The sequence below is a fragment of the Aquila chrysaetos genome, chromosome Z (genome assembly GCF_900496995.4).
Source record: "Aquila chrysaetos chrysaetos chromosome Z, bAquChr1.4, whole genome shotgun sequence".
Classification (NCBI taxonomy): Eukaryota; Metazoa; Chordata; class Aves; order Accipitriformes; family Accipitridae; genus Aquila; species Aquila chrysaetos.
The window spans coordinates 52525473-52539170 of record NC_044030.1 but is presented as its reverse complement, the minus strand read 5'-3'; the positions used below and the strand labels follow the sequence as shown (position 1 = coordinate 52539170).

The 13698-nt window shown below is 38.4% G+C and overlaps 1 protein-coding gene across 7 annotated transcripts in view; it reads right to left on the bottom strand.

Annotated features, from left to right (window-relative positions):
• Nucleotides 1-751: 751 nt before the first annotated feature.
• NFIB (nuclear factor I B) overlaps nucleotides 752-13698 on the bottom strand; it is a 350785-nt gene continuing 337838 nt past the window's right edge. For all 7 annotated transcript variants that reach the window (XM_030005678.2, XM_030005680.2, XM_030005679.2 and 4 more), the window contains one exon: nucleotides 752-7502. In XM_030005678.2, the coding sequence (XP_029861538.1) occupies nucleotides 7373-7502 (130 nt within the window). In that variant the 3' untranslated portion in view covers nucleotides 752-7372. The remainder of the gene's footprint in view (nucleotides 7503-13698) is intronic.

Below are 13698 nucleotides of genomic sequence, written 5' to 3'. Positions count from 1 at the left end.
TTTTTAGCTTCACCGTGGGGCAAAATTTGAGAGTTTTTATATAATCCAGTTTAAGCCTTTACACTGTGATCCAGTCAGTCATCTCTTGACCATATTCATGCTACTTGCTGACTGTTGCTACAGGTTTCTGGATTCCTAATGGTATAAGAAGAAAACAATTTATTTCCAGTGACATGAGCTGAATGAAACATCCATATATACAGCCAACTCACACTTAGGAAAAATAATTCTTCTTTTGTGGAGTTCAAAGACCTTGACCCAAAACAAAGCTTTCTGAAGTCAGGAAGAATTTTGGCAAGATTGGATCTTGCTGTCTTTATTTAATAAAAATGTTATCATAAAGGCTGTTAAGAAATCAAAGATTTACTGTCTGTCACAAGTCGGTAACATTGAAAGAAAACAGAGGTCTCCTGCCCTTCTGCTATCATGCTCAATCTTACATCACAGGAGAAGCAGTTCAGGTCACCTGTATAATTACTAGGGCTGGTAAAAGATGATGATGAAAACTAAATATAAACTTTTAAATTGAGCTGATTATCTGATTATATCTCCTTTTGTTTCTGTTCTCCTCCTTTTTCAGTCTAACCACTAAGCCAAAATGTATGCAAACAAATCCATTAAATCTAAATTAAGTATACACAGAACTCCATAAATTGTGCCATGCTATCAGGGTACACAGTTTAAGGTTAGTTTCTAAGATATTACTGATTACGACTCTTAGAGATAGAAAAGAAAACATAAGACCAGGGTCTGTAGCATAGCTCATTTTTATTGTTTAAACAGTTTTTGCATAGGAAATATATCCGCTTCCAGTAATTGACTGCAGTATGAGCAGCTGCTAGCAGTATAGGCTGGATATAACAGTAACAATCACATTAAGTCAAGCTTGATTTACACCAGTTTAAAACTTGTGGCAGTTGAGTTCATTTGTAACCTAAAAAAAAGTACCAAAAAGAACATTATTATTCTCCAACCAGGCACAATAAAAACCTTTGTTAACACTCAGGCTAAAAACAGGTCTGATGCCAGAGGGCCCTAATTCCAAAATTAAGTAGCGGTACTGTAATGCATTCTACTAGTGAAGGTTCATTACACAAAGACTGTGCACGCACCTCCTTTTTAATTAAAATGTAACCTTCAGGATTTATGGCCTACAGTATGGGGAAAAATGCCAAAAGTTTTAAAATGGATCAACCCTGGTGTGTAGCTAGCAAGCAATAACCGACTACTTGTCACCTACAGTTGTACTAAATGTATCTAAAGAAACACACAGCCCTACAAAAGTTGTTCTCAGAGAAATACCATTGAGATGGGGTGCCTCTTCCCAGCTTACTAAAAGTTCTATATGATACAAGCACAAATTAACAGCTTGATGAAGACATAATCTAATGCAGCTCTTGAGAAGCCTATGCCTGGGATTGAGGAACCCCTCACATTCTACAATGCTGTAGAGATTTTTTTTGAAGAAGAAGAAGAAGAAAATGTTATCTGAAACATATTTACAACTGAACTCAACAGAGACTGTGAAATTGAACAGGCACTGCTCATTTGTTTGAGTTTTTTGGTAAACATTTTGCTGGTTTTTGTTTCTTTCTCATTTTGCATCAACTTTGATCAGTCCATGCAACTTCAATGCCCTCAATGAAGAATGCATAATAAGCCATACTTCTTAAAAAACCTCCTTCTGCATATAGAGATACATTTGCCACATCAGTCCCTGTAGCACAGTTTTCAAAACTATTCTGTCAAAAATACAGTAATACAAAGACTGGCTTTAGTGTCACTAGCTCACACTGCTCTCCATTTATTTAGGCCACCTTTTGTTTTACTGTTACCTTATCATGCAATGAAAGTATCAAAGGCTTATTCTGGGATGTTATGATGCTAGTGGCACTGAAGCCCTTTTCACAAATTCAACATACATTTGAATTGCAACACACAGATATTTCTAAAGAGTAATAACTAGTGAACCCTTTTATCATTAAAAAAAAAAACAAAAAAAAACAAAAAACAAACTACTTACAACCATTGAAGAAAAAATTGCAACAAAAAATGTAAAAATTGACCGTCTCCAACTTGTCCCCTTTACTATTAACAATGTGACCAACAGAGCTGTGGCATGGAAACAGTACAAAGAGTTGTCATGGCAATAAGTTTGGCTGATGCAAAGGTCATTGTGCAGGGTTAAAGGGCAAAATCAGTGGTCCGTGTTATCCTCCAACTGCAGTGCTCCACCACACCCACACAATTTTGAGGAATTAGAAAAAACTGGGGAACTAGCAGAAAGTGCAAATAAGAAGGAGGCAGTTTTCAGCTCCTTCAGCATGGAGTGGAACATTCAACTTTGAGCTTTTCCTGTTTAACTTGATTAGCCTGCATATGATTTTACTCTCTCTCTCTTTTTTTTTTTAAGTTTTCTATAGAAACCCAATAAAAAAGTCCAGGAGCATGCAGCTGGTTAATGTTAACAAAAGACCTTGACAGGATCATGTAAAATATATTGGATGTCATGCCTGGGGCCTTACTGCCAGCAACATTAGAGAGTTGTTTCATTAAAAGTGAATACTGTACACTGAATATGGGATAACTTTCTGCAGCCTTCATAATCTCACACAGTAAATATAATTTAGATTCAGGTACAGAACACACTCCGGTGTCACAGTTGAGTGTGTCCTTGTGCAATCTCTTTCATTAAGTCCTTATGAAGCTACAAGTTGCAAATCCGAAATTCTGCTCCCTGAGGACACAGCTATGTGAGACATAAGTACTGTTTTAGTTCTCTGCCTATCCTGAATTGCTCTGTGAACCTAATCTTAAATACCATCATGTAACAATCACAAAAACTTTTGCTAAAGGCCATATATACTAATAAAAAGACAGTGGTGCTTCCAACATTTTGAAATGCTCTGAAAACCAACTTTTCCAATACTAAATACAACAAAATAACCTTCATAAAATATAACTTTTCTCCATTTACATTTTTAAAGGATTAGTAACCTATGCTTTTCAAGCACAGGAATCTGCGAAATAACTCCTAACATGGACAGATTTTTTTTTTAATACATAAATTAAGAAACTGGAGAGTTTTAACCCAAGTCCAGTTTCCAAACAAGGAATATTCTTGTTTACTTTAAAAATGGAAATGACACGCATTTCCATTATAATTGTTAAAAAGTTAGCTTTACAAACAAGGGTATTTTAATTAAAAAAAAAAAAAATCTTAACAAAACTATACAGTGTACAAATTACTGTCTACAAGGTAGGCGGTTCATTCAGAAGATCCTCCTTTCTTCTCGCTACTTGCAGCTTCACAAATTCATTCACATATTTTCAATGGAGCTGCCCACCAGAACATCACCCCACAACTATATTGCTATAATTAATATTTTTGCCATGTCTTTATGTACAGTCTCCTTCACTGCCTTTTTTTTCTTCTTAGTCAAGCCTCAAACGTTCATGTCACTCCAGGGGAAACACACTTCAGTGGCACAGCCATAAGGCCAGGGCTGCAAAGCAACTTAATAAAGGCAGAACAGTGCACATAGAACGGGGTGGCTTGATTTAGTCAGAATACACTTCCTGGTGAAGGAGGAGGCCAGAGACTGGATTTGAGTTCTCAATCTTATCTTTTGACTGCTGAGCTTAAAAAAAAAAAAAAAAAAAAAACAAAAAAACAACAACAACAACAAAAAAACCACCAAAACCGAACCAACAATAAATGAAAAGTTCATTTTCTTCCAAACAGGCTTTTCTATTCGAGAGGCAGGTGGAAAAAACCCACAGTTGCTTAACCACCCAATTCATTCACATGGAAGGAAGGGGTTTGATTTCTAAAATATTGCATCAGTAAGCTCAATTTTTTTCATACAGGAGGTCAGAGATAACAAAAAAGCTCTATTAAGGGCATCCATCTTCCTACAAGGGCAATCATTTTGACTATTGCGCTTTGAAGCCTGAACTTGTTTCAGTTTCATCCTGGTGTGTTACTAGAAGCTTAAGGGGGACACCTTGCTAATGGCACTAATCAAGGATAGCCCCCCAGCAAATCCCTGTGCTCCTGAACTGCTCAGTATCAGGAGCATGCAGAAAGGACAATACCTACTTTGTTTTACCAGGCCAGAGGCTGAGGTATACTCTGGGTGGGTCTAGTACATTTTGGTAATATCAACAGCCATGTGCTTAGTGTATGAATTCACTTACTACATGGCTCAGGAAAAGAGCAACACAAAGTTGATTTTAATTTTCTTTTGGTGTCTTATCTTTTTTGAGGGGGGTGGGTGTTCTTTTTTTCAGTTTAGCTATAGATAAATCTCCAGGATTTGCCTTTCTACAGGCCCTGTCTCTGTAGCCATTCAAGGCCCTGCCTACACACGCATCTCCTGCTGGAGACGGAGGGATGCACCACCAGCACTGCTCCTTAGCCACCGCGCGCTGGCCAGAGCCAGAAGGGACTGACTTTGGTGTGCCACTGCCCAGCACTCAGTGGGGCAGCTGTTACTGGAGCTGCACCTCCGGGGCTGCTCCAGGGTAGGAAAACCGCCAAAATGCAAAGGGATGAATTTTCCCACCAGGCTATCCCATATCCACAAGTCTATACTCCCCTCTGCCTGCGCCCTAATAAAAGGATGTACTTTTCAGAAAAATTCACCCTGTGTTGAGCCATACATCACAAAGATTCCTGGTGCATAAAAGGTCTCCAGCAACAGGCCCACTACTGATCTGCAAAATGTGATTTTACTGGAAGTATGTTTTTATTTACATCACAGTGTAATTCCGTGCATTAACAAACTCCTTCCCCACTATGGCCCAGAGTTGTCCCTCTGACCTGCTGTATGAGAAGATATTGCAAACCTCTGACACAGCCTAAGCAGGCTGAAAATTGTAATTCGGATGCTGTGAGTTAACAAATTGAGGGGGGGGGGAAGAATGTTTTGATGTAGAGGGAAAAAAAGGTGGGGGGGGGGGGGACAACTTTTACCAGTCAAGCAGACTAAGGGAGACAAATTCTTTGCAGGAACAACTCTGGAGTCAACTGGAGTCAGTGGAATTATGCCAGCAAAGATATTTTGGCCCTGTACGTGCATTTCTTAGACAAAGCAAGCGTCTTTGTCATTCTGAGCTAAAAACTTTTTCTAACGTGAACACTTTAGGATGCAGTATCTTTGCCAGAATGGAAAAGGCTTCATCTCACTGTGGGTCTTGACCTCTCTCTCTCTCTCTCTCTCTCTTTCTCTTCTCAAGAAAAAAAACCTTAAAGTAAAACAATTTCCTCAAGTCAAGTCTGCCTCCAACAGAATTCATTATTTATTTTTTAAATCCAGAAATGATTTCAGCTTGCACCCCAGGTGTGAAGTTAAAAAGAGGGAACCGATTTGAAGGTTTGTCACAGTAGGCAGAACAGTCGCTTTGCAGCCCTTGCCTGGCTAAGGGTGCACTGCTTCACAGCTACACTGTAAAGTGTTAAAAATCCTCCCCACCCACCCCAGAATATATATATATGTATGTATAAAAAAAAATCCCCTGTCCACCTCTCAGTACAGAAAAGGACCTCATCACACTGCAAAAATAGCAGTACCCACTTTGGTCAATTAAAACAAACAAAAAAAGCATACATTATTCTTTTTTTTTTTTTTTTTTTTAAATCTGTGTACTTAACTATAATAACCAATACAGCTAAAAGCACTACCTACATAGGCAAAACTTGGTATTGCATAAGTCGTATAAATTTGTATCCCCTCCCCCCAATATTAATTGGAAGATGAAAAACATGAAAGCTTAATAGAAAAAACACCAAAATACTGAAAATATTGCTGGTCGATTACAATTTTTAAGCGGCAACTATACACAGCCATGATATGCTTTATAAATGTGAGATAAAGGTATAACTGTCTAAAAAATCCATGATGTCACACTTTTTTTCCCATCTGGAGTAGAAAATATTTTGTCATAAAAATGGTAAAGATTTAAAATGATAATAAATGCAGCAAAACAAGTGTAGTGATGTCCATTTTTTTGTGGTTTTTTTTTTTTGTTTTTTTTTCTATTTTTTAGATTTCAAGGCAAGGCACGTAATGTGGACATTATATCTTCGTGCAAATTAGGATTACTGGAAAGAGTATTTTAAATTTTTTTTTAAAGAGACATAGAGGCAAAATGTCTGCCCATGCACATTATATTCCTGTCAATATGTGAAAATTGTTGAACAAGGCTAACTTCTGAAAGCACCATGCAAGTTTTCAGCACCCTGTAATTAGACTTACATTAAGAGTGCATTATTTAAATATAACATATCCCCATCCTGGTATTACCAGTTTGTAAACGGTAAGCTGTGCCCTTGTGACATGGATTTGCCTATCTCTTTGTCTCTATGATGCAGATTTTACAGAAATATATAAACCCTATGGGTTCTTGATGCAACCAGTAACTTTAAATAAATAAATCCTACCCCTCTGTGGAGGCAGCAGCTAAACCAACATAAGTGCTGTGTTTCCATTGATTTCTTTTTCTCAAGGACATGATTTGTCTTGATTTAATGCCTTTTAATGCCCTCAAAAACTGAGGGGAAAAATAAGTATGTTCAAAGTAATTTTTATTTCTATTTTTAATCCCCTCAATTTAGAGTCCAAGGGCTGAAGGACTTATAGTGATGACCCCTTAGATATGATTTTTAAATTGCACTTGCCTCTGTAAGTGTTTCTTTAATGGGGAAAATGTTCACTTTTTTCCTTTTCTTTTTTACTGTTGCATGAGGAGATAACACTTTTACCTACGTAGAGGCATTTCTTCCATAGAGCCTGTGTGTTTATACTGATTGAAAATTTCAAACTGCATAACACACTAGAATAGAAAAGGCTGAATTAAGGGCCAAACTTTAATAAATCCATACTGATAACTAAAGGCTACAGAGCTTATTTTTAACACATTTAGAAATCAGAGTGTTGAGAAAATGGCTGACTCACGGCCCTTGTTGTCCTGCAGCTCTGTTGCTGCTGCCTAGCCTTTGTTTTGTGAGATAACCAGGAATAGTGATCCCATGCGTAAACAACAAGAATACTAAACCAATAAAACTAGCTTATCATGCAAATATTAAGGCATCTAGAAAGTCAGTTAAAATATATTGTCAGAGACAGAACATCTATTTCCCAGCGGACTTCATATAACAAAGGCTACTTAGCAGGGGCTGCATTCTACCCATCAGTGAAATATCATCGACCCTTTGTATGTCATTTCAGTTTCAACCATAAGGGAATTAGTGATTGTAAGAGCTGCAATTGCTGGTCTATCTTTTCTTCTTTCTTCAGTTTCTTTTCTCATCCTGTCTTCCTTTCTTTTTTTCTTTTTTAATTTTGCTTTTGGGTTGTTTTTTTTTCCCTCAGTTGCTTGTTTCTGCTTGAAGGAAAGGCTCTCCAATTATGTTCAAACCATAATTTGGGACATTTGTCGGCAGGATCGGTGACCTATTTGATACTGGAAAAGGAACCAAGCTAGCCCAGGTACCAGGACTGTTGAAAAGGGGAAAGAAATAAGGAGAAAGAGAAAGAGAGAGGAAAAAAAAAACAAAACATAAATTAAACATGTTGCAAAAACTTAGAACACAATGAATTTGAATCAGGGTTAGGACAATATTCATTATTAATAGCACTACTTAAGATAAAATAAGAAACCAAATTTGTGAATATGACTTGAGATTCTACTTCACAGTTTTCTTTGTGAAAATATGACTTATTTGAAAGAAAAATAATTGCGTTGATCTCAGTTGCAAGTAGTATTACTGCTGTCTTACACTATGTGGCCTGTTTGTTTATGAAAGCCCCCCAAAATTTCAGACACAAATATATAGAGCAGACACAACTAAACTATACAAGCATACAAGTTACACTATATGACACCACGGATATTATGTAAGAGCTACTGAAATACACTACAGTATAGAGGTTTGCTCTTTTCAAGAACGCAATATAAAGTTTAAGCTTCCTGTGTGATTTCCTACCCTCTTACAACCCAGCAGTTTATCTTGTCTCAGTCCCAAGATCTGCCTCTGAGGTGCGTGGGTCCCCATGAGAAACTGGCGACCTTTAATATTCAAAAAACCTGTTTTCTTTACAGACTTTTCCCAAAAGGTGCCTAAGGAACACTGGATAACACAGGGTCCAATCATGTAAACACTTGCAGCCAAGGGTAGCCTTGAGTCAAGTGTAGTAGCAAGTACCATAAATTTTTCAACAAAACGTCTGAGAAAGAAAATATTTTCAAAGGCAATTCAATGACTTTGGAACGTAAGTCATCCTTTCAAAAGCACTCTGTCACTGAGGAGCTTAAGTCCCAGTGGCATTCACATGTTTACCAGGCACCAACTAGTAGTAGGCACCATACCCAACAGTATTTGCAAGATGGATACTCAAAGAAAGACCTCAGCTGCCTCTATTCTGTACCCAGAGCAGAACCCGAGCAGCCTTTTCCTTCGATGTGTTTCTGGCAACCCAGAAATATTGGACTTCAGAGAAAGTCTCATCAAATTTATTCAGAAGAAAACCAGCATCATTATGTCAGCAATCATTGCCAAACAACTAACACCAGAACTGGACACACGGCGTGCAACCACATGCCTCCTCTGCATTTCATTGTACTGAGTTTTCCTTTACTAGGTGCTTCCACAAACACAACATCTTACTTGGGAATACACATTGGGATTAGACTGATAAACTTCATGATAAAACATCTGAAGACTAAAACCTCCAACATAAGTTTTGCGGAGGATGGCTGCTGGAAGTTTTCTTCCTTCTCTGCCTTTGGTCACCCCTCCGCACTGTTCCCTCCCTAGATGTGCAGATGCACTTCCGTGGCATCCGGTGTAAAGAATAAAACAGACCCTTTTTATCTATATTAAATGTGCATGAAATAACTACATTTCACTTGGCAGATTTATGTGATCCTTTCGGTTGCTGTTGTATGAACATTAAAGAAGGAGGTCAACTTATTTTGTGAAATCCAGGGGACATGTTACTCAGGGCTTCTATCTTAAAAATAATACAAACAGCTTCTGTCATTTACTCCTGTTTGAAACTCTTTACCTCTCTAAACCTGTTAATTTACTATTTTGATTCCTAACAATTAATTTCAGGTGGTCTGTATTACACACAAAAAAAGTGGAAAAAATTGCTGACCTGCTTGTCTCAATGATGGTAAAATTCTGAAGGCAGCAGGACTAATTTTTTTCCTCAAGGAAATATATGAAATATGAACATGCTAATGTATTTTGAATGCCTGAAGTACAAATATTATTCAATAGGTTTTGGTTTTTTTCCAATGACGTGTATTCTTGAAGGTAACCTGAAAATCTGGGGGTTTTAACCTCCTCAGAAATTAAAAAAATCTTGCTACATTTTCAAAATCTAAGATCAGCTAATATCTTTAATTAAAGATTTTCCTTATTTTTTTTTAATTCTATTGATTATTACAAATAAAAAAAAAATTCTGTTGTTGGAGAAATAACCCCTTTTGAAATTCAAGAATCACAGTTACACCGCAAATCTTGAAATATTCACAAAGACTTAAACCCAGTTATGCATGAAAGATTTGTCCAATATGATCTGATGAAAAGATTATGTTCCAAAAAAAAAAAAAATTCAATACCAGAACCTCGTTTAAGAGGTTTAATTGTTTCAACATATTCTTCATATTCCTTCATAATTTGTTTTAACATGCGTTTTTTTGTTCCTTCCTCTTCAGATATCAGTGATGTTAAGAAGTAAATTCTGAAATAACAGACACAATGCAAATTGTTTCAAAGCACACGGGTTTGTAAAAATAGGAACTAGCAATAAAAAATAAAAATAAAAAAACCCAAACAGATTTGTTTGCTCAGGATGTGTCTGAATATATGTTTTACAGTGCACAGTTCTTTGCTGTCCTGTTACACAGGATTTATAGTGTTTAGCAACTTTAAACAAAATAGAACACTAACTAAAAGAATGTAAATTTTGTGTGAGGTCAACATGGCATTTAAATAATTTCTGTTGCAAAGGCTAAATACACAACTTCCAGGTTATCTTTCTGAAGATTTACAGTGCACTTCAGTGGTTGGATACATATATATATATGTGACTTTTTTCTTTGTTTTAAAATTGACAGCCTTCTCATGACTACAGCAGGTGAAAGAAAGGGGTCAATGCTGATAAAGAAAAAATTACTATTGGTAGCAGCTTTCTTATCTACTACTTCATATAGGAGACAGATATCTTGATTTTGTGGAAGGTGCTTAACGGAAATAAGTTGTAGCAAGTGACTAATAGGATTGTTGTTGCTGTATGACCCACAAATTTAATATAGGTGTTTATTTAAACCTTTCAAGCCTCCCACCTTATATTATGACCACGACAAAAATGTGGATTGCAAGAAATTCGTCAGTGCTGCTTATGAATCCTCAGGGAGTAATAAATCTCCCACGTTAACACTGTGCAGATCCCACAGGCGTGTTGGAAGCCTCTCGTGCTGCTCACGCAGAGCCTCCCGCTGCCTGCCAGGGACAGCGGTGCGGGCAAGGGAGTACCGCTGGCGCCCGGACAGCTACACACCGTCTGCACGCGGTGGCTGGAAAAGCCGTCGCTCCGACACATGTTGTCGGCGGGCTGAAGTCCCTGATCTACATGCAGCCACTGGGCAGCGGCTGGCCCCTCTGGCAGCCAGGAAGGACAGGCCATCCCTTCTGTTTGCTAGCACGTCCTAGGCCATGATCTTCAAGGCTTGACGAGCTCCTGTTGTGCTTTAGAATTAGCCTTATCATCCTGCAGTTTGATATAACTCTATCTTGGGCCACCCCAGTCCTGATACCACCACCAAGTGTTTACTGCAGACAAAAGAGGAAACCTGAATAAAAGTTACAGAGGTGAATAGCACTAATCACAGCACAAAAGTCTGAGAACAGCTATGATACGAAGAGTAACCAAGAAAATAATGCAGGATCTGCTAAGTTGCATATGTATGGCTGTCTATCCAACATTCCCACATATCCCATTACATTTACGGTAGATTTAATTGAACTTTCAACTACCATATGAGCCACACTCTGCTTTGTAGCTCCCCAGTGCTCCTACGTGCAGTCAAGCCAGACTGACAGCCCAGAAGAGCAAGGTCCCCTGCCAGCTTTCTCAAACCTGCTCTGAAGAGACATCTGTGAGCATCAAAGAGTTTAGCTCCTGCCATAGAAACCATCTACGGTTTCTCTGCAGAGCATCCTAGCAGAAGCGCCAGTTTCTGCTGCCTGCAAAGCCAACTCCGCCTGGGGGCCCACACGGCTGGCAACAGCAGGAAAGGGGAAAACACCTTTCCCTTCACCACACTATCCAGCAGTTTGCCTAAGTCCCAGGTAGACTTTCTGCCCTCAGTTTCACAAAAGCAGAGGCAATGCTGTCTCTGTTCACTAAGTCCCTCAACATGGAGGAAGCCAAAACACTTTCCGTCGCCCAGGACACAGGCAAGCTGGTTGTCCTTGCAGAATTTAATGAGATGTCCTTCTGCCCACACGGCTTCTCCTTCAGATAAAAAAGCTTTGTATGTGTGAGTGGAATAAGGCAAGTCTACCCCACTCTCCAGCTCACTACACCTGAAGAAATCCATGAGGACTGCACTGACAGAGGTTACAATATAAATGCCTGTCCCTTGGAATATGAAGTGAGACCTCCAAAAAACTGCTCTAGGCTAAGTTTTGAAGAAAAATACATGAGAAGCACCATCAGATACTGCTGTGAGATTCAGACTAGTAGCCTTTGTGAGAGAGTATGGTTTGCAGGACCATCTTCCTGAAGCATTATACCTCTAAGTAATTTCACTACCAGAAACAGTTTTCCCTCACCATAACTAGACTATCAGCTGTGTTATACAGTCATGAGCTCCTTCTCTATCCACAGCAAGTATAATGTATTTATCTGTTCAGATGTAATAAAATAGCAAAGGAAAATTCTACAAGCATCCTACAGGGTTAACATTCTCCATTACAGTTTCCATTACAGTTTTCACATGTTAATCCAATCAAGATTTCTGCCACGATTTCCTCTTAAAGATAATAATTGCTGTTTCAAGAACCTCTGATTAAAATATTACTGGAATGGACCACAAGCAGTACTAACATTATATCTATATACAGTCTGCTTTGGAGGTTATAATAACATAAAGAGTATAATAATGTTAAACAATTAACTAAATGCAATAAAAAGTAAATCCAATCAGACCTGAGTAAATCTGAAGGATTTTAAGATTCTTATTTTCCACCAGTTACTACCTTCTTTCTATTACAGCTTCAGAACTCTGGAAGAGTATTTCACCATTTCGAAGGTACACCTATACAGTATTTCCTTCTTGCAGCTTTACTACACTGTGCATGAACACACTAGATTGGACAAGGTAGATCAGATCATGTCAGGTCAGTCTTTGGACAGAAAAGGTAGAAAAGACTTTGATGTCAAGAGAAGCGACGCTAGCAAGTCACCAAGCAAGGTTCATCTATCTCTTCACTAAGCAAGTGCTTGCCCACACAGGTACAGGGAACTTTACCATTTCAAATTCTTAAGATCATATGAACTTTGGAAATACAATTGTGCTACCCTCAGTGTCCTGGCTAAATTTCCACTTGTGCACTTCTGCCAAAAGAATAACCACCCCTCCAGCATCTAGTTAATGTGGTACTTCTGTTACCATTCTAAACTGGTATCTGTAGTTAAACAGCTGCCAAATTTCACCTCCAAGGTAAGCATTTATTTCAAGAGATACATTAAGTATATCTCAGCTTAATTTAGGACACCCTTTGTAGTTTAGCGGACACATACCACCCATCTAGCACATGGAGGAGGTGAAGACCTACTGATCTATGCCCGGAGAAGGGAAAAGGGAATTCTGTTGTAAGGATACTTATTTTATTCCCTGCAGACCCCTTTTTGTGATAGTGTAACAAAAAAAGGTAAGGAAAGATCAGGAAGAGGCCACAGAGCCCATCACTAACAAAGAAAATCCACAGCAGAGGAAGGGCCCAGAGAAATGGTGCATGTCCATGCTGTGCTGTGGACCATGCATGCATGAATGTTTGCTGCAGGGACAGGGGTAAAGGAGGTTTGCAAACATGCATGTGCACAGAGGGGGCTGTGACCAAGTGGAGGGCTGCCTCCCATAGAGCCAAATTCTGGAGAACATGGGCTTGGGTTACCAGAGACCATTGGGTCAGCTATGAAAAACTGACTCTCCACTTTCCACATCTACACTGCTTTTTCCCCAAATATTACCATTTCCAGTTTTTATCTGTTAGATTTTTTACCTTAGCACTTTTAAAAAACATAACTAGAAGTTTATTTATCAAATTAGCATGACTAAATAATAATGCAGATAATCTTATCTGCACAAAAAAAAAAAAAAAAAAAAAAAAAACCAACTAAAACCAACAGTGTAGTTTTTACTACTTCAAAAGAAACAATTGGAGGTAAGATGATCAAGAAGTAGAAAACTGGAGTAACCAAGGGGTTAAAGATACAGTTTACACTTGGGAATTCTCTATAATATGGTCCTCCTTCCCTAGCAGTGCTGCCAAAAATCATCTGACAGGAAACATAAGATTAAGTTTGTCTTACCTAAGTGAACAAAGAGTGCTCAGAACAGGCAACCAGTTCACTGTGGAGCGGGAACTTTTCTAATCCTGCTGGAATCTGCAGTGCT